This window comes from Oreochromis aureus, linkage group 12 (genome assembly GCF_013358895.1).
Source record: "Oreochromis aureus strain Israel breed Guangdong linkage group 12, ZZ_aureus, whole genome shotgun sequence".
In the NCBI taxonomy this organism is placed as follows: Eukaryota; Metazoa; Chordata; class Actinopteri; order Cichliformes; family Cichlidae; genus Oreochromis; species Oreochromis aureus.
Window position 1 is genome coordinate 4,991,143 of NC_052953.1, and position 22,028 is coordinate 5,013,170.

The following is a 22,028-nucleotide window of genomic DNA, read 5'->3' on the forward strand; positions in this document are numbered from 1 at the left end:
TTATAACAGATTATTAAACAAATGAAAATAAACTGGAGAAAAAGAGAGCAGCACCTATGTGTCTCAAAGGCTGGGCAAAGTAGGGTTCCCACCAGAGAAGCTGTAACCTGAATATAAGCGATGTGTATCAGTTGAACCTTCAACTTCTTTTGACCCTTTCAGACTGGGTGACCAAGTGAAAAAGCATTAGCTAGCTTCCTTAACGCTACACTTGTTTCCCTCTTAGTCACACTCGTAATCTGTTTTTCTTATACTGACTTTCATTCCTCTTCCCTTCAGTGCATATCTCGACCTCTCCAGGATCACTTGGAAGCGTAGATCGCAATGCTGTGTATAAACATAGTCCATGGAGAAACCAATGCGCCACTGCAAACAGCAAGAGTCTCAGAGCTGATCCCTGATGCAATCAGACCCCCAACATTGAACCCAACAGTGACTCCTAATGCACACCTCACCACTGTCTCGCTGTCTCATACTTGTCTCCTGCACCACTCACATACTTCTCCACTCCCGACTTCCTAAATGCACCACGGCTCCTGTTTTGGGACCCTCATATGTTTTCTCTACATCCAAGTGCAACTCCCTCTGGGATTCTCAATCAGCACAATCAAAGCAAAGATCGAAGCAAATCTCACATTATGACTGCTCAGTATGAAGTCATAAAGGTGCTTCCCTGACCCTCACCTCTCTCCTTAACCTAGCTTCAACAACTCTCTCCTGTAACTTCATGGTGTGGCTCATCAGCCTTTGTTTTTTTAAGTCTGTAGGTTTTAAAAGCTCTTCACATCACCCTTGTTCTTGAAACTTTCTACCAGCACACTTCTTGTCCATTCCTCAAGCATCTTCTCACAGTCCTGGACTGTGAAAGGATCTCATTAGTGTATGTTTAATGAAAAACCTTAAAAACATAGACACTGCTTCCTGGCACTCTGAACTTATTTGGAAAGTCAGACTGATATGAAGTATTCCACTAAAATCACATCAGCTGTGATAGACAGATGAGCAAACAACCAAACGGTGGCTCATCGACTCCTATTACGTTATACAGAGATTCTATCCTCACGAAACCTGATCTAACACTGTGATGTTTTAGTTGAAGTGAGCAGGCCAGTGCAGGTTTAATGCCTCACTTTTCAGTTAATATTGCTACTTTCTTTCCACCTTAAAACATTAAACAAATTTAGAAAGGATGATTGGGTAAAAAGACTGGAAAAGAGAGAAAATGAGGCAGAAAGAAAAGCAACCAGGAATAAGATTTAAAAATTAAACATCTTAAAGGAGGAAACCAGTGATGTGTTTGTGGGAGATGTGGCAGAAAAGATGAGAGACCAAAAAGACTAAACTGTCCAAGGCAAACCTGAGCTAATGAAAGAAACAGTGAGTGCCTCAATCTGTTGACAGCTCAGGGTTAAGGGCCTTTTTTGCACTCTCACTTCCCCTGGCACTGCGTGACTGGGCCTCCGCAGTCTTTTGTGTCCCTGCAACGTTATGTAAGCCGTGTAGGCTGAACAGATAGACAGCGAACAGAGGACCAGCCTGTGGAGCTGAAGGGACTGCACTGTTTAGAGGCTTATCCAACTGGACTGAGTACAGCAGTGCACTGATGGGGCCACTGAGGAGGATTCAACTAGGGTGGGAAATTACCACCAGTCTCCAGGCATCAGCAAATGAGGGCAAATCTGGCTTTTAGCCACCCTTTGAATTAGAAATCTAAAAATTAAAGTAGGTTAAAGTTGGCCAGGATAATTTAACTTTGGAGCTCTGGAACAATCCGGAAAAGGTCATAGATGAGCAACAAACGGGGTTATCGGACGAGAGGAAGGAGCGGAAGTAAGTGAACAAGTTGGCAAAGGAAGCAGCGATACGTAAGAGGAAGCAGAGGAGTGAGAATGAGGGGTGAAGTAAAACTAAAGCATTCCTCCTGCTGACCAAGCAAATTTAGTTCACTCATAAACAACATCTGACATTTAATTAAATAGAAACCTGCTTGAACTGCAAACCAGAGTTACTCATTCTGTGTGCGTTTGCTACACGTGCGTCTCCAGGAAAGGGTTTACAGTTTGTAGGTGACACACTTTTAACTGTAAAGTTAATCATTTAACAAATCCGACACCGTTTAACAGTATCAGATTTCAAACCGTAATAATGTGTAGACTACATCGCATTTAAACAAAAGTTATGTTTTAATAGTTCCCCAACTAAGCTGTTGGTTTATATTACCTGGTGCCTTATCCTATTAACTTCACTAAAGCTCAAGTGGTGGCAAACATGAATGTATATACACGAATGGCTATCTAAGACCTTTATACCAAATCTGTTTCAAAGCAGTGGTAAATTAATTACCAGCCTACTGCAAGAGTAATCATGGTAAATGATTTATATTAGTTACAACCGTTGGTAATTGTAAGAGACTGTGTCACCTTCATTTTAAGACTCAAATGTTTTGGGGGATGTGTTAATTAGAGCATAAAACTTCGTCGTGTTAAAGGAAAAATATACTATTTGGGGGGACGGGGCATAGATGATTTGTAAATTAACTGACTTCCAGTTTCCCACAGTTTATTTCCCTTTTCTTTTAAATATCAGCTTAAGAATTCCTTTAAATAAAGAATCCAAAGACTTTGTTTTCTTCATTTGTGTGGATGAACACCTGCTATGTGTAAGTGTGATTCTTGCAGTCAGGCCGCGGACTAGTTATACAAAATAACAAGGTTTGTTTTTTGTTTTTTTTTATTCTTTTGGGTGATTGAGCCCTTTGAAATCTCAGTTTAGATTGAAATTTGTTAATGTACATTCATTCATCTTTCTTTCTTTCTTTCTTTATTGTTTTACACTGCACAAGTGTATACCTGTCACCAACCCATCTGTCCATCATTCAAGCTTCTTTCATGAAACAGAGGAGAGGGTAGAAAAAAACAAAAATACCAGCCTCACCTTAAGGTCTCTGTGGATGATGGGCGTTTTGCATTGGTGCAAGCGGGCCACGGCCTCGCACGTGTCACAGAAGATGTGGAGGACCTCAGCCTCGCTGAAGCCCACATTTAACCGCTGGTTCATCTGCTTCACTACCTGCCCCGCTGCAGAGAGAGAGAGAGAGAGAGTAAAGGGGTTGGAGAGACCGCTTTAGGAGTGAAAACAGATCAAAACAATACCCGCCGGCATGTTTGACCATACAAACGCTCAACTATTCTCAGTAACTGCAGTACTGTTTGCATGTGAACTTATTCTGATGAGGGCAAAACTGTTTTAAAGGGCAGTCCAAAACAAGCAGCTATGATCAATATAGAGGCCAGGGGTGCTAAAATAATAATCACACTTTAATCTCAATTACTCAACACAATTCTTTAACTTATGATGCTTGCATTAAAGGAAAAAGAAAGAGGCAAATGCTGCTGGGCACAAAGGGTTGCCTGGTAGACATAGGTAATGGCCATCATGACTCCAGGGTGGGTTTTTTTTTTTTTTGTCTATGAAGCCTATTTCAACCAATGGTAACAACATGATCACACAAGCCCGCCTTACCGTGAGAACAGATGGGGGCAAAAAGATGACTCAGGGCTTTATAAGAAGGACTAAAAGCACAGTGCTGCAAGCACTTCGTTTATAACCAATTATTTTAAAAAGTTAGAAACAGAAATGAGAGCCTCACAGCAAAAATACATGGAAAAGACCAGTCTTATTTCAGTTATTTTGTTTTTAATAATCGTTCAGAAGCCAAAATTCAATTAATCGTCTAGCCTTAAATTAAAAAGTACCACTGCAAGACGACGCAGAATGCAAACAAAATGCTGCACATTTTTACTTTTTCCTTACACATTTATTCCTCTGCCTCTTGGACTTTATCCTCAATTTGCTTAATTGGTGAAGTTTGTGCTGATTAATGGGGCCATTGTGCTTGCTGTTCTTGCTCTGCCAAACCGTGCCATACGACAAAAGTGGCGGCCTATCTGTGGGCCCTTGTGTTGTATCAGCTGGTCACGTAAGTCTCAATTTACAGTTATTTACAGTTTTTTTACAGTTTTAATGATATATCAGTACAGAACAGATTAACAGATATAGAGGGAGATGTTGCAACAGTTTGAAAAGCCAAAGCTTTCTGGGGAAAAAATTTCACAGAGAGAGAAAAAAAAAGTCTTTGAATAACCCACCACATTGGTTGCTTTGGCAACCAATACTGGAGTCCTAGCACACTAACCCAACAGCAAGCCAGCCAGCTTATTATCAGCTTGTTAGCCGATTATTCATTGCTTGTCCTTTTGTGTTTATTTTTTTCCCCCACCTAAACAAAAACAGAACTCAAACCAAAATAAAAACCAGAAGTGCTTTTTAAAAAATAAAACTACTACATGAATAAAGCAGAACTGTGAGGCCTGTCAGAACATGTTTACATTTACAGGGACAGGCTGTACCTTTACAGTACTCCATGAGGATCAGGACCTCCCACACGCTGTCTGACACAGGACTGATCGTAGAGTCCAGGTAACCAACGATGTTCTTATGGCCCGACAGCTCTTTCTGCAAAGAGGAAGAAAACGGGTGGAGATCGGGACAGAAAGAAATATCAAACACATGGTGAAGAAAGACACAAAGAATCAACTGATGTGATAAAAGGATCGTCAGACTGGACACAAAATTTTCATTTCCTTCTTTTTAGTGAGTGCTGGTTCATGTTTAGACATGTAGTGTTGCTACTATATTGGTTCAGTTATGGTTCACCCAGCTATTGAATGTAGAAGCATGAAAACCGCAGTCTGAAATAATGTACTGCAAACTGCTTTAAAGAGTCCCGCCATGTTAATCAGAGATGAGTCACCGATGAGCCAATTACACTGCATAAAATCTTAAACACTGCAGTTGTTTTTTTAAAATTCATCCATAAAATAAAACAAATTCTCCTAGAATTAAAACATCTTCTAAATTAGTAAAAAGTTTTTCTGAAATATTTGCAAATGCTGGTTTTGCGATGTATGAGTGGAAGAAAAACACAGGTGTGAGTCCAACCAGATCAAGTCATCATTTCAACTGCTTTCAGAGGCGAGCTCTGTTTGTTTAGTTTTTTTACTTGATAACTCATGCTCTTACACCATGCTCATCTCTTAACTCTTTTAATCTTAACTTTATTTATTCCTGTATTATTAACGCATCGGAGCACATCTGCTGGTTCCCAAAGGGCAGCACGAGGAGAGAAACTGCAGCATTTCTTGGAAACTGACACACCTACAGTAGCGTCCCGACAGACCTGAACTGTGTCAGAGTGTAAGGTCAGCTGTGTGTGTGTGACACATTGTTCCAGTTGATGAAACAAAATTGACACACAAAGCTGACTAAACAGCTCATAGTGAGCTGTTCACTGGGTTCACTGGGTCATAAACTGGGTTCAAATCGTCAAGGTGATGCTTAAGATCCCCAGAAGTAAAACAAGGAGTTTAAAAAAACAAAACAAAAACACCCCCAAAAGCATCAGCTCCAACTTTAGATGGAATTTAGCTACACAGTTTCCATGTTCTCACTGAAGTATTTCTTTTATATTTTGGGGGGAGGATTTTTAGGCTTCATGTTTGATTCATTGGGACAAAGGAGAATAACATGAAAGTAGGAAAAGAGTGAAGAGAGTTGCATATGTGAAATGGTTATGGGTGGACTCAAACCCAGGGCCCTGGAGCCTTTTGGCACATGGGGTGCCCACTCAACCAGGTGAGCAACCCAGCTTGCCTGTGACTCAAGTATTTCTTATAAAAAAGATTAATTAATTCATTAAAACTCATTTTTTAAACTGAAACTGAGACCCGCACTGAGACCAGAAAAGGGTTAAAAATGCAGCAATACAAACCTTTGGCACTATAATGACATTTTCAAAATAAAAGCCTCTAATGAGGTACAGGAAGTTAACAGGATTCTCAGAATTGTGTCAAAGGTTCTAAATAAACACTCCATGTGAGCTTTCACTGTTTATGAAATGCTGATGCTGCTCATTTATACAAACCTGAATAAGCCACTCCACTCTATTCAGCTTTTTAGCCATAACATTTAAGCACAAAGTAATAGACGAGGTGCGGCAGGAGCAACAGTACCAGTAATAGAAGAAGAGCAAGAGCCATAACCTCATGATAAATCTAATAAATGACCCACAGAGCTCCATGTCATCCTCGTCACACCAAAGTTGTAAGAGAGGATGACGGACATTGGTAGCAAATTTTGTAAAACTATTGAAAAAGCACTTACAATGGGGACACGACTTACTCCACTGTCATATGACGATAAAGTAAAAGTAATTATCTAAATTTCCACAATGTTACTGAAACACTTCAGCAATAAACATAAGCACAAAGACTAAGTGTAGTTGAAATGAAGGAACACTGATGCTGCTCTCACCATGATAGTGATCTCTCTCTTGTAGACATTCAGGTCCGGGACATTGTTGACGTACATCCTTTTGAGAGCACAGCGTACACCGCTGTGCGTACGAGCCAGAAACACCACAGAGAAGCCTCCTGTAAGAACACAGAATGATAAGTTATCATTACATCAGCTGCTTTAAAACTTTCTCTTGTATGGAAGTTATTGTACAGGATAATATGAGGCTTCAGACAGAGGCACTCTATGTGTAAAAACTTCTGTATTGAGTCTCGTAATGGAACATGGCTCATGTTCCAACATGATGATGAGTGCATTTATTTATTTATTTATTTTTTTAAACCATCCATGTCACTCGTGGGTGGTTATCAGTGGTTCATCCAGATTGGTGGCCTGGCAACAAAGACACGTGCACATGCCAAACAAGAGCTTCAAGGGTTGAAAAGTGAAGCTAACAAACTAAAATCCCTCCCAAACGGATTACTTTTCTTGATTCCCTTGTGTAAAACGCCAATCACAGACTGTGTATAATGAAGCATTCTGAAAAGGACTCTAAAATGCTGATACTCTAGCAGCAGCTAACAGGTTATGGCTAAGTTTATTTGGCCTGCATGTTCCGAACTCCAACTGGATCCAATTCGGACTAAATCATGCCATTTTCCTTTTAAACCAGAGTGGATTTCTAACGGAAATTGAAGTTTAGGGGTACAGTGTGCCAATAAAGACAGATGTGCCAGTGTGTGCTGTGATGGGGCAGCCTTTGGTCTGATTACCAGGGGTTTGCTGAGTCACTGAGTGGCGGGCATCAAAGTCCACTGACCACAGAGAGGAATGAAAGCTCTACAATGGTGCACTTGTTATGAAAGAGTCACCGCAGGACAAAAGACCGCATAGTCACTCCAATCGAAGGATACGCTTATGTAGTTGTGCTACATAAGTGTATCTGATTAATGACGGTTACACCTGTGTGTCCTCGCGAGGACAGTAAACAGAAGACAGCAAGCCCCGGTCTGGCAAAGAGAACATAAACAGACTGAAGCAAAGTGTTTGCTTATATGTGGTCACAACAGTGCGTTAATGTAGCACACATTATCAGATTGGAAGGAGTGGATGATGTCATCCCACAAGCTCAGAACAGAACAAAACGGGGAGCTAAAGACAAGAGGACAAGCTGCTATGTTAGAGCTGTGTTCAGTTTAAATGTGACACTGCAAATAAAATACCAGCGTGTTCAAATTCTTTTTATTTATTTGACTCTTTCCTTCAATCGGGTTTGGCAGTGTCAAAAATGCCCAGGATCTCAGACTGGTAATTCTACGAAATCGTACAATAGATTTCTTGAGACTAAAGTTTGACTGTGTTTGGATGAGCAGCTCATATTTTCACTAGAGTTTCTTCTGTCACCAGAAAGTGACATTTATATATTACTACAATTTTCTAGTTAAGAAAAGACTGAATTTATCCCTCTGGGTTGGGAGAGCTTACGTTTCTCATGGTCTGGTTCACAAGTCATGGTAAGTTGGTGTTTAAGACCGACCTGCAGATCTGCAAGCCTTTAACTCTTAAACCTGTGAGTATACCCATCACATGCATAAAATATGTCATCTGCAGCGTCGTTCCAGCTTTGATGGCTTCTAGGACTAGGATGAGTGGACTGGTTCTGAAATGTTTCTGATATGCAGTGGAATCAAACATTTTTGAGTGTGCACATACAGCTCCCATTAAACTACTTAAAAATAAGTCTTAAGCAATAAATAGACCTTTGAAGGGGTTGGGGAGCCCTCCCTGAGCCCGGTTCTGCTGGAGGTTTCTTTCTTCTGTTAAAGGGGAGTTTTTCCTTCCCACTGTTGCCAAAGTGCTTGCTCATATGGGGTCATATTATTGTTGGCTTTTTCTCTGTATGTATTGCAGGGTCTACCTTACAATATAAAGCACCTTGAGGCGACTGCTGTTGTGATTTTGTGCTGTATAAATAAAATTGAATTGAATTGAATTAAGTAAATGAAATTCCTGACGGTCTAAAACAGTTTTTCTCAGAAATCACCAGATACAGTTGCAGTTTTACTTTTGTTCCCCCCCCCCCCCCCGTTGACTTCCTGCAACAAATGAAGTTATACTGGATAACTATCATATTAAAATAAAAATAAAATGGATGCATGACTGTCGGTGCTCAGCAGCTGTATCTGCAGCCTGGCTGTCATTTCAAGATTGAAGCAAAACAGAAATTCTGCCAAGTACAAGAGCCAAAGCCGTTTATGGCTGCTGGATGCTGTTCATTGATTTGCTTTGGTCTGCCCTGCACGCTAAGGTCAGCTTGATGGTCACTCCAAACTGCCGTGCCTCGATTAAATTGATTTCTTGTAACAAGGCAGATGAGTACAAAGCAATGAGACAGAAAACTGAATCATATGGTGGGTTAGGGGGTTGGGCTCCTATTTTAAGAGATCCTTTTTAAAACACTGGGAAGCAGTCATTCTTGCAGACTTTCTGCAAGCTGAAAAACCAAATCATCTGTGATACGCAGCATGCTTTATGACCCCACTGTTTGAGGAAAAAGCTACCTGTGAGTCATCTTGAGGCAACCTCAAGCTCTGTGAGCTACTTTGCCACAAAGATTCAGGAAGCAGACGTAAAAATCTAACTTCAGGCAAGAAGATGTTGTGGAGGCTGAAATGGACAGGATGACAGATTTTATAAGAAGAAATCCATTTGCTTAGGCAAAGGGCCAAGAGACTGAAAAGAGCAGTCTGTTTAAGCACACATGGGAGAAATACAGCAAAGCAGGTAACTGAATAGACAGTAGAGTTTTTTAGGACATTAAACCCTTGATGAGTCGATGTGCAGTCTAGTAAACTGAGGCAGTTGTCATGATGACTTTGAGGTGTGCAAATAACCCAAGTAATATCAGATGAGCAGCACCGATTGCAAGATTATTTCAGACTGAGATAATCGCAACAGGAGCAAATTATCGGCTCATCTCCGACCACAAGCATTTTGTTATTGGTTACAATACACAACAAAACCCTGAGTCATGAGTATCTGGGACATCTCACAGTAGACAACCTGTAATGTCAGGAAAAACACCAGAAAATGTTGTGTCTCAGATGTTTATTACTACTTGTCTGCTAATTACTTTAATGATTATTTTATTCTTTATTTAAAAAGAGAGTCCCACTGAGAGTGAGATTTGTGTCAGAGAGACCTGTGTATGAAAGATCAGTTTAGGAAGCAGAGCTGTGTTTACAATTTAAGGAAAGCACAAGCAAAAGTAGCTGCAGATATTCAAATATAAACTTTTAACACTCTCCAATAAAATCAGAGAATGTAGTTTTTAAATCTAGTTTTTCAGTGTGAGTAAGAGGTGTAGTGAACAACAGAAAGTCCTGTGACTGAATTTAATCAGAGATAACCATGCAATGGTTTGACGTTTGCCAAAAGCATTGTAAATACACATCATACATTGCTGCTTTCTTCTGTCCTCTTGGAGGATCATCCCACTTTATTGTACGAAATTAAGAAATTAAGACAGAAGTGTGCATTGTACAAATTTTGTAATCTGTGGAGGTTTGTGTCGAGCGATTCCTCTCCCTCATACTGGTCATTATTTATGACCGAATCCGTCTTGTAATGAAGTTGTTGACAGTAGTACTTGTTATTGCACTTGTACTTGTTCTGTTCCATAGCAGGAGTATAGTCTCCTGCCGCACTCTAAGAAGGTGCCTTTGGAGTACATCAGCCCTGGGGAACATAAAGATCCTCTCTGGAGAAGCAGCTGAATGCCATAACAACCAAAACATGAGATGACAGTAAGGCTGTAGATAGCTCGGTAACGGTAACCAAACCATCAATCATTTTAGCTTCTTTTTTTTTAACATCACTTTTCACTTTTAAACTAGATTTGATATGAACAAGTGTTTTTAGTCCTCATCTTTATTAATTCCTATGAATAACATGATAAAGTATCTGATAATGAGGACAAGACAACAATTTCTTGTCAGAGAAGCCAGTCTCCTGTACGGTGAAAGACCCTTTTGTCATGTCGGAGAGTCCCTCATTTGTCCAGGAAGTTTGTATGCTGGGCACAAAGCCTCTCTAAAACAAATCATTCCACCCAGAGCCACTCAAGAGAATAATACACTCAATGGCGTACTACTTCCGTGGCTGGCATAGTCATGGGGGCAACAAAAGGCCCAGGGGCTGATTTAGTAAGAATCTGGTCCTGGAGCACATGGCCTCAGTTAATCACACACCAGGCCAGCGGGAAGACATAAAGATGTATGTAGGATGTGTGGGCTGAGGCTGTGACAGCCACTCTAGCTGCCAGGATCAGTGAATTAGTCAGTTTGCAATGAACGAGGGAGGGGTCACAACTTGTATCAATAACATCTATGAGCTGATTTCTGCACTGGATTAGGGATATTTACTAGCTTAAACAAATTTTAAAAGGAACAAAAATTTAAAAGTAAAAATACATACAGAGAAAAAAAGTGTTTATTTAAAGCTGCTATCCAACACCTGCACACACATGCATTCATGCTTGTTTTATTTTTAGTAGTGTGAATTAAAATCAGGGCTTAACACGTGTAATGCAGAAAATTCCCCACGTGTTGAATGACCGGCACGAAGTGCTGCAAGTAAACTGATCTTCACACCTAGAGAGTAAAGCTTATTTCAACAGGTTCCTCCAGCATACACAGACAGGCTTCCATGATGTGAAGTTGCCAGCATGCAAAATGGTCCTTTAGCTAAAATCTGACGAGGAACCTGCTCAGGAAGCTAAAACGACAACTGCATACATCAGTCCTGGGGAAGTTGATGCTGACGTGAAGCAATAACCGAAACACAACGGATTCAGAATATCTGTTGAAATGAGCTCCTCAATTTAAAAAATAAATAAATAAATAAATAAATGCTACTGAGATGACAGATAAAAGAAAGAGGAGAAACTGAAGAACAAAAGGTAAAAAAAATTAATTAAATAAATAACACAATGTATGACCATTATAGTTAAGCTCAAAACAAGCATCTTCCTCAGTGTATAAATCCCTCCTGTGGGAAGTGATTAAGGAATGAGATTCCCCTTAATTTTGAAATACAAAGTCTCACAGTGATTCTGATTTGGTGTTCCTAAATCCATTCAGTGTAGTAAAGTTCTGGGGATGGGGATGATTTACTCCAGGACTCATCAGCCATTAGTCACACCTCACTATTATTTTACTTCCCCTATTGCTCATCTGTACTGCAGAGAAATGATTCAAGTAGTTCCCCATGAATACACGGTCAGCTGTCAATGACAGTTGGGAGGAAAACCCCAAGTCCATCAGGCCAAGACGGGGGTGGGGGTGGGGGTGAAGACTCACATTAAAGTCTGGTGCCGAGCGAGGGCTGTAATTACCAGAAAACTTTCCCTGGCCCTGAATCTAGCGCTGTGGACCCTGGCATCACTGAAAAGCCTGACAAACTGGGACAACCCGCATGACAGCCTGTGGAAGAGGCTTGAAAGAGGATCTGAACAGCCTTTAGAAAACAGACACTCAGCACGCCTTTTATACAGGAAAGAAAGAAAAACCTCTGAAGTGATAGGAGTGTCTCAGTGAGGGAGGATTAGGGGATTTAGCAGCATGCAAAGACAATACATTTATGGTTTGTGCTCAGGCACGAGGCGCAGATGTTCTCCTTCTGAAGCATGACGTCATCAGTGATAACAAACCACTGTACAACCATCTTTCTGTTTTTTTCTGCCTCTTGCTTTTCAACCCACAGCATTACAAACTCAAATGCATCTTTTTAAAGTCACAAACAGACAAACAAACCAAAACAAAACGTCTAGTTGAGAGTACAGAAAGCACAAAGCCATTTCTTTGGGAGGACATTTTTAGCAGGCTGAGGTATTTCCTCTTTGAGGCCCCTGTACCCCAACATGAACCCACATCCCCTCCCCTAAAAAAGTCTCTCCCTAAAAGAGTTGTAGGGCTTGAAGATAAGAGACATTAGCCTGGAATAGCCAGTAAAACTTTCATTTAGGCTTGTAACAATGTTGTGTGAACATAAGTGGCCTTTATTCTTTGTTACTGATGGACTTCAAATTATTAAAATGAGGAACTGGATAAAAGGAAAAAAAGTTGTTCTTTGCAGAATTTTTTTCTGGGCCACATTCACCTACAAATCTCATCTTTGCCCTTTTCTCTGAATTCGCCTCAAGTCTAATTTCTCAAGAATCAAACTTGGAAAGAGATTGGATTTGGCTAACAAGCAAAAAGCTTAAAAATGTCTTACATCAACAGTGTAAGATTCCTGGAAATCAAGATCAGTATGAAACTGTCTGTACTGAGGCTGTGTGAATGAAAAAGTAGCCTTACCTTCAACAAAATTACAAATATTTAATGTGAAATCCATGAAGAACAATGTCTTGACTCATTTTCATTACAGATAAATACTATGAGAAGTGCATAATGTTTCCCACAGATTTTATTGCCCGTGGGTGTATATCCATCCATGTTGGTATGCATGTAGCAACTCTTTATCACTACGTCATATAAACCATCAGATAAACTTGCAACCCACGCTTTAACGTGTGCCTTTAAATGCTTTTTACCCATCATACACAGACTTAGCATAAGAAGCAATTTGGACCACAGAGACTAAAAACCAGATATCAAGGGCCAAAGGGTTTCAAGTTTGGCACTGCGGAGTTCTCATCTCTGCTTTCTGCAGATTGTCGCTCAACAGAACCGCAAACTCCAATTCGCACTATGCCAGTTTGCAGCCAAGTGTGAAGAGGCTGGGATGAGAGTTGGCCCCTCCAAGACCGAGGCTAGGGCTCTCAGCCGAAAAAGGGAGGCGTGTCCCCGTCCGACGTGTTTTTGCTGGGGAGATTATGGCTCTCAGCTGGCTTGGGAACACCTTAGTGTGTTCCCCAAAGAAAAGATGGAGCTCTGGCATCTCTGCTTAGATGGCTGTCCCTGCGACCCGTGGGGGGGGGGGGGCAATCTGGGTAGAGTGGCCCTTCGGTTTACAGCAAATGAGCAGTGACCAGGCTGGGATAACCCAAGACAGGAGAAACATTCCAATTTAAATTTCCAATATAATTTGAAATTAAAATTTTCCAGATGTTCAATATTGTCATTCAGCAGAAAATGGTCATTAAAGTGCTCTTGAATGGGCTAACACTTTGGGTAATTCGGTCTGAAGTTACATCTACTCTAATACTGAAAAACAAGTCAACAATAAAACACATTGCTCACATCTTCATGTAGACTAACTGGCAACATTTTTTCCACAATAAATGCAGAAAATGGATTTTCATTAACCGACTTCAGGGCCTTTGTCCATTTCCCAACCTGTGCCAGCTGCTCCTGCTAATTACCAATAATGACTTTTTGATCCTCAGTGCTTTAGCAAATCCTCTGAGAGTTGGTATTATACGGACTAATGCGAGAAAGACCTGCTCCTTGGCAGGCCAACATATTTGCAAACATGCAATTTGCAAATCTTGAGTTATAGCAAAGCATTTGTATTTCTGAAATCAAATATAAAAGGAACATGTGTTTTAGGTTGTATGGGCAAAGTAAATGCCTATTTTAAACTAGGAGCCAACGTTAAGGTTAGACTGCCTTATTTCCATCCGTAGCCAAAACACAGACCATCGAACCTGGGATCTTTCATGCTCTTTCAACACTGACATCTATCTGCAAACATGACGCCCCTGTAACCCACTTTAGGTTAAGGACACTGCTTAATCAGTTTCTCGTACGTCCTCAAAACTTAGACTACAGTAACACTCAGACCTAAAAATAGACAGGGGCTCGTTTTTAGCAGGCAGCCGAGAGATTCTGCACTTTTTCCTGAAAGAACACTGCACCACCATGTCATTTTGTCTAAACCTTTCAAGACAGAAAACTGTAATAAATCCAATTTCAAATAAATGTAAGAATTCAGGTTTGGGATTTTATTTTGTAATTAAATATGGTTCAAGATAACACTCAAATCTGCTTAATTAAATCTTTTCCTCATCTCCTCACAGTTGTCAGCCTACTTGGAGTTGAAATGCTTCAAAGAAACAAGCGTCCTTCTCTGTTCGAGTTAAGTATGCAAGACGACACTAAGAAGATAACCAAGGTCAGCTATTTTTAAACTGTCAAAGGTCAGGGTGGCGCTGTGCCAAAGCACAGATGTGATAGTGGGCTGCTGTGAGCGTGCTGAAGTAAAATGAATGAAAGGTATACTCAGAAACAAGAGCAACAGCTGAAAACACCAAATCTGGCATGTTCCAACATCTGGAACTGTGACTCCGTCATAACTTAAGAGGCAGATCGCATTTTGATGTTAAAGGTTTTGGAAAGCACACATTTCAGTGAAAACTGAATCTGTTGTGGATTTTAAAGAGCAACCTGCTGGTTAAATGTATTTCCCAGAAATTAATGTTTGAAAAGCTAAGGCATTATTTTATGTTTTGTAAGACAAAGGCTGAAAATTAGAGTTAGAAGGGTGAATTTTAAGCAGTGTTCCTGAAAATAAAGGCTTTCTCCATCAACTGTGTGCACATGTTGTACATGTGAGTTTAAGTATGTGTTGCATGTAGCAGTGAGTCTGAGTGGTGTTTTTACTGAGTTTCATCATGCTGTCTTCACAGCTCTGTTAATGGAGAGTTCACTTTCACTTGACACATTGTTACATGTTTGTTCACATGATGTTTTCATGCTTTGCAAAAACCCATGCCGTGATTATTATTTCCTGTGAGGGAGGACAGCACTCTAAAGCTATTTCTCCAAAGCACTGTGTTTAGAGGAAGGTCACAGTAGCAGCACAACAAATGGTTTATTGATTATGGAGCTTTGCAAATTTCATGCTTTATGAAGTTTTATGGCAATCCATCTTCTGTATAATGCAATATTTTATAACCATTTCTTTATAAAAAATAGAACAGGTAAAATCCTATAGGGAGCAGATAATTGGCATCCTGAAGAGTTTGGCAAGAACGCCTAGATTACACTTTTTTAATTTTAAATATTCAGCCACCACTGCTTTTCCACATCACAAAAGCAGCATCTCAGGAAAGTAGGCCAAGTGCCCCAACATCCAATTACTTCCTCTAGTTCCTCCTAAGCTGGCTATTTTCAAAATGTATTTTTACAGATTTTCACAAAAGCCATTGGTTCTTTATTAAAATTAAGCTAAACCTCTCTTAACCTTGGTGAAATCCACCAGTTAATAAAAGCACTTTGTACTACAGGCTTGGAAGCAAGTTATAAATGTAAGTTAGTGGTCAGATACAAGTTATTTATAAGCATCTATCTACGGTCTAAACCAAGCAATTCTAACTCCCTTTCAGTCCCCTTAACTGCTTCACACTTCAATATTTTGTCTCCTTTTCTGTCTTCATTTATTTATTTGCACCATTTGTATTTATCTGTTCTATTTCTATTGTATATATTAATCAGCATCTGTGGGTGGACGGCAAAGAAAGACTTTCATTGCACAGAGAAATGCCTTTTTTCTTTGGACACATGACAATAAACACTTTGCATCTTGAATCTTAAAGCAAACCTTTCTCTTATTGGTTGGCCATTTCAAACAGAAGATCTGAACAGCAGTTGGGTGGGGGTCTTGTGCTCTCAGCCAGAGGAGTGTGCATAAAATGGCTAGTGCTGGGCGATATGACGATATATATCGTGTGGACGATAGAAGTGTGTCTATCGTGCCATTTGTCTTCTGTCGTTTCTATTGTTTCTAACCCTAATTTTATAAATTATTACATAAAATATATCATTAACCCTTTACAACCGGTCGGAGCAGGCACACTCAGTTTTGCCTAACTATTTTTAAATCCCTGTAGAACTGGAACCACGTAAGGTAGCGCAATAATTTTTTTTGCATATGAAACCGGAGGAGTTGTACTTACATCTTATTCCATTAGCTTGCCCTAGGTCACGGTTTCCTTAGCTTTGCAAAAATTGCATAAAAAGCACTTCCAGCAACAAAAACATAATATTCCAGACTTGCAGCAACAAAAACATAATATTCCAGAAACATGCTTTGCTGATCCGATCAGCTGTTCATAACACTTCCTACGTTGGAATATAAGTCAGCGCGAACTATCGCATGTCCGCCATTACCTGTCCGAAACCGGAAGTGATGTCATTTTCGCGCAAAATGTAGTTTTTTTACCTTCAAAGCCTATGTTGGTGTTTTTAAAAGTCATGTTTGACTTTATGCTTTTCTGTATCGTTTCTAGGATGCTTAGAAGTCAAATTACACTGTTGGAAATAGTTTATTTTGATGCACATGCTGTTTTTTTGCAAATTTGCATTATAATATTTATTTTCATTTTTCCTGTAGTATATAAAAATTAGTGTTTCTCAAAAATAAAACTATGAAGACACTCAAAATAAATTTCTCGTGGTTGGAAACTATTTTGTGCAACTTTTTTGTATTTACAGTTTTGAGGGATAAGCCTCTTAAATTTCTCTAACTAGAAATATATGTAAAAAAAACAAACAAAAACAATAACAATTTTCAATTTTTTTGTAGTTTATTGCACTTTTTTGCAATTTATGTACTTATGGACTTAACGCATACATATTATTAAAATTTGGGCTATAACGGTTGCATTGATGTATAGCAACTTGAAATGCTCCCACAAATGGCACTACAGCATGTAAAATGTAAAGATAAGCTCTGGCTCCATTTTCTCTTGCATAAAGTTAAAAGTAGTGCTGGGCGATATGACGATATATATCGTGTGGACGATAGAAAAGTTTCTATCGTGCCATTTGTCTTCTATCGTTTATATCGTTTCTAACCCGAATTTTACAAATTATTACATAAAATATATCATTAACCCTTTACAACTCCGTTTTCCCTAACTATTTTTAAATCCCTGTAGAACTGTAACCACGTAAGGTAGCGCAATAATGTTTTTTTTGCATATGACACTGTAGGAGTTGTACTTACATCTTATTCCATTAGCTTGCCCTAGGTCACGGTTTTCTTCCACATATAGCTTTGCAAAAAATTGCATAAAAAACACTTCCAGCAACAAAAACATAATATTCCAGACTTGCAGCAACAAAAACACAATATTCCAGAAACAGGCTTTGCCGATCCGATCAGCTGTTCAAGTCAGCGCGAACTATCTTATGTCCGCCATTACCTGTCCGAAACCGGAAGTGATGTCATTTTCGCGGAAAATGTAGTTTTTTAAGCTTCAAAGTCTATGTTGGTATTTTTAAAAGTCATGTTTGACTTTATGCTCTTCTGTATCGTTTCTGGGATGCTTAGAAGTCAAATTGCACTGTTGTAAATAGTTTATTTTGATGCACATGCTGTGTTTTTGCAAATTTGCATTTATTTATTTTCATTTTTCCTGTAGTATATAAAAATTTGTGCATCTCAAAAATAAAACTATGAAGACACTCAAAATAAATAAATGTAAAGATAAGCTCTGGCGGACTTGGTTCTATGGTAGGTCTTAAAGGGTTAAATAGCCTGTGCAAATATATTAGTGTTGTCTTCTCACTATACATACTCTTAACTTTATGCAAGAGAAAATAAAGTATAAAAAAATTATATTTTTTGCAAAGAAACTCCGTCTTGTGGTTTTGCGACATGGTGCTGCTTTACGTGCACCCGGATTTGCGACATGCTTTACAGTAACTCAAAACATAGACTGCACCCTCTCCACTCGCTGTTTACAGACTGCATACTTTCCAGATGACCACAGGTCAGGTGGTATATCGTGATATATATCGTTATCGTGATATAAAATAATTCATATCGTGATAAATATTTTTTCCATATCGCCCAGCTCTAAAGATGGCCATTTTTGGAATAGTCCACCTTCTATGACCTCATACAGAGCATTAAGTAGAAAAACATTCAGAAACCAATTATCAACAGCAGTATGAAACGTTTGCCTCATAAGGATTACTCATATACACGGTAATTTCAGTATCTGAAACTTTTACTTTTAATATAAATGCCAACTATTGTATTTAACATGAAAACTTCTACAATTATCAGGCTCTTCTACCGTTGAACCAGCTTCCAGGCACCAAGCTGAGCCCTTTTTAGTGCTGCTCATAGGGATTCAGGAGGCAGACACCCTCCTCTACTTTTAAGATGAGGCTTTAAAGTTTCCTTTTTGATAAAGCTCACAGTTAGAAGATGTGACCCTGAACCATCCATTACTTATGTTGCTGTAAGCTCAGACTGCTAAATTATTTCCCATGATGCATTGAGCATTTCTTCTCCACTCCCCTCTTTTCACTCCAGATGTGTTTATTTGCCACCACTGCATACGTTTTGTCCTTGGTTTCTCTACGTTCCCATATCCTCTCTACTCCTTACTCTCACACCAGAGTCTTCCTCTCCACCATTGTCATGCTGCTCACAGGGGACAGTTTGGTTGCTGGGGGTTCTCATTGTTATATTTAAGAGTTTTTACTTTGCTGTATTCAGCTACTTAGGGCAACTAATGTTGGGAGTTAGAGTCATATAAATAAAACAGATCTAAAAGAAAGATTTCTTGAAAAAATTAAATATTTCTCCTTACTAAGCCACCTACCCGACAATATCCCTACTTTGATCATTAAAACCAACCTGGACTCTTCCTATTACATATTCAATTTTATTTTTTCACTTGACAGCAGTCAAGGCCTTACAGTCAATCACATTTCTACCCTGACTCGAGTGAATGCTGAGAAGCACTTTAAAAGACAGATGTAAGTATGTAAAGAAGCTTTTCTAAGGGGCAGCGCCATAAAAGGCAACATGAAGAGGTGAGGCGATGACTGTACACTTTCTTCATCCTGGGATTACTGAGCTGGAAGGTTCTGGCAGTCGACTCTCATATGTCTTACCTTAACAGCAGTGTTTACAACTGAACAGGCAGACAAAAGTGGTTTGAAGGGTTTATGATGGAAATGGGAGGGACGAAGGGGTGACGCTGTATGGGCCAGTTGTGAGAAAGACAACCTGATATTCAGTGCTCTAAAATCCAAAGGCTGAACAAAATTAAAGGATAATCAGTTAAGTTTTCGTGTCTTTTCAAGAAACTATTCGATTTATTTTTACTTGCCAGACTTTAGGCAAAGATTGTTCTTTTCTTCAGTGGGAAAAAAATAAAAATCCCATCACTGTCACTGCAATACCATGACAACCTCTGAGCCACAATTTAGGAAAAACCCAGACTTTGATGAAAGTGTTGTAATTAAGACAAATAAAAGCCAGGACAAGTGGTGGTTAGACTCCACTGCCACGTTGTGAGGAAACTGATGGCTGAGAAACAAAGTTTGAAGCCCTTTTGCCTTTCTGCTCTAACTACTTACACATCAGCTCAATAAATTTAATTTGCAGAACCAAAAATGCACACAAAATAACCAACGTGTGTTCTTCAGTGTTGATGTAAACTTTTACAAACCCGTCAACACAAACACAATCACTGATGACATATTTTGGTCAATAACACATTTACACACACCTTGTGTTTCTCTCATTTATCATTAAATCCTAGTAACTGGCACCCATAACCAGCAAAATTACAGTAATAAGAGCTTTGCCTTTAAGCGGTTATGAGATTGTGTCCCAGTATGTGCCACTCAACTGGTTTACAAGCAAAGACTCAAAACCCAGAGCAAAATAGATATAAAAAGCAAATTCCATTTATTCTTAAGTCCAGTTATTCTGTAGTGGGGTTTTTTTTTTCCCCTTTAAAAAAAATAAAATGAATAAATAAGCAGTGCATAGATGGTTAAAGCAGGGGTGTCCAACTCCAGGCCTCGAGGGCTGGTGTCCTGCAGTTTTTAGATGTATCCGTGATCCAACACAGCTGATTCAAATGGCTAAATTACCTCCTCAACATGTTCTGCAGTTCTCCAGAGGCCTGGTAATGAACTAATCATTTGATTCAGATGTGTAGACCCAGGGTGAAATCTAAAACCTGCAGGACACCGGCCCTCGAGGCCTGGAGTTAGACACCCCTGGTTTAAAGAATGAAATGGTTCTGAATTAGATAAATGTTTGTCAGGTTTTGACCAGCCCATGCCAGACCAGGGTCATGTGGTCATCACCTCTGACTCACTATCATGTGGTCCAATGAGTTCAGAGTTTAGTTTCTACGTTACAGCAGGGCAGGAAACATGTTTTTAATGCACAAGACACGATGGCATATTAACATTAGGTCACTTCCAATGAATACTTACCAAAAAGCAGTCGCCATTCATGGTCACCACCAATGATTTGATTCATAACTTTAAAAAACAAAAATACAAGAAGCAATATGGCATCCTGTGAATCTGACTTTTAATTTACACATTTACCGTGTAAATCCAGCAAACTGTTTGCTGTGCCTCAAAGAGACAGCCATAAAACCCACCATTCGTCAATACACTGATCAAAACCAAATCCATCACTGAAAGTGGGCTCATGTTAAAGCGCAACAGTGAATGTCCACATCAATCAATGTCTTTCTGTTTCCACATGACCCGAGTTCACTCCCACCTTTGGCTCGCCGCCCTCTGCAAACCAGCTCATGGTGAATTGGTAGAAAATTATTCATTTGCAGCTTCACAAAGAGGATGGCGGGCAGCGCAGCGAGGCAGAGACAGAAGGCCTCAATGAGCAAGCACAAAGGCAGCGATGCTCATCACGGGACCGAGAGCTGTGTCGTACCAGCATTCTTTCTACGGTGCTAGAATAAGACAACAAAGAGGCACAATGTGCCCATTCATCACCATTACAGTATGCTAATATTGTAGATGGGATGCTTTTTCATCACGATGCGCTGGCAGAGGGAGGATCAAATGAGTTATAAGCTCCTCTTATGTCACATCATGTAATATTTATATATTCTGAGCATCACAATATGATTATGGTGTGTGATTTCTATATTTCAATCCATTTTAATCCAAGCTCAGCACAGAAAAAAAATAAATGTGATTTTATTGATTAGCTTAGACAGCATGCATGTCCTGGCAGATGTACTGATCGACCGGAGAACAATGTTTACCACACTGAGCAACAATTCGATTATTTTCAACACATTCGTTGTTGATGGATGGTGAAAGGAAGTGAAAAAAAAAACAAAAAAACAAAACAAAAAAAAAACATAACTTAAGACGCTTCCTGTACAAGTCATGAGCCCTTTATCTTCATTTGCTTGAGACTCACAAAACCCACAGGGTTGGGTCATTAGAATACTGGGTGTCATTTTGTTTTATTTTGCCAATTTCGTGGTCTGCTTCCTTCAGTTCAACTTATTAAATATTCAATTTTTAAAGCACAATAGCAGAATAGCACCCCAAGCAGATCCCTGCTTCCTTTATACGGAGCTGGGCTACAGCACAAAGTTGTACACAGACACTGATTCGGTGTTTGACGGAGACCAGCACTGTACGGTCAACATGGGAGCATTATAGAACAAAGCACCAGAAACTGCACTAGAACCCATGCTAGGCTAGGTAAGCACTGTTTATTAAGTATCTGTGTCGGTGTGGGGCACTGCACAGTTGAAAAGTGCAGCGTGAGCAGATTACTTACCACTCCATCGCTCCAAAGCTGAGGCTTTGAAACCAGTGGATACCATCATCTATTGCTCCTGTTTGTTTTTAATCCTATTAACACCAACAAAACATCTCAGAGCTTACAGGCTCCTGTACCCTGGTCATTAAGACCAC

At 39.6% G+C, this 22,028-nt stretch overlaps 1 protein-coding gene across 1 annotated transcript in view; it reads right to left on the reverse strand.

Moving 5' to 3' along the window:
- Positions 1-22,028, reverse strand: part of bmp2k (BMP2 inducible kinase) — a 59,637-nt gene that overhangs the window by 25,771 nt on the left and 11,838 nt on the right. Inside the window, exons 2-4 of the mRNA XM_039621088.1 lie at positions 6,373-6,491; positions 4,410-4,515; positions 2,935-3,077 (exon numbers count right to left, since the gene is read on the reverse strand). Coding sequence (XP_039477022.1) covers positions 2,935-3,077; positions 4,410-4,515; positions 6,373-6,491 — 368 coding nt within the window. The remainder of the gene's footprint in view (positions 1-2,934; positions 3,078-4,409; positions 4,516-6,372; positions 6,492-22,028) is intronic.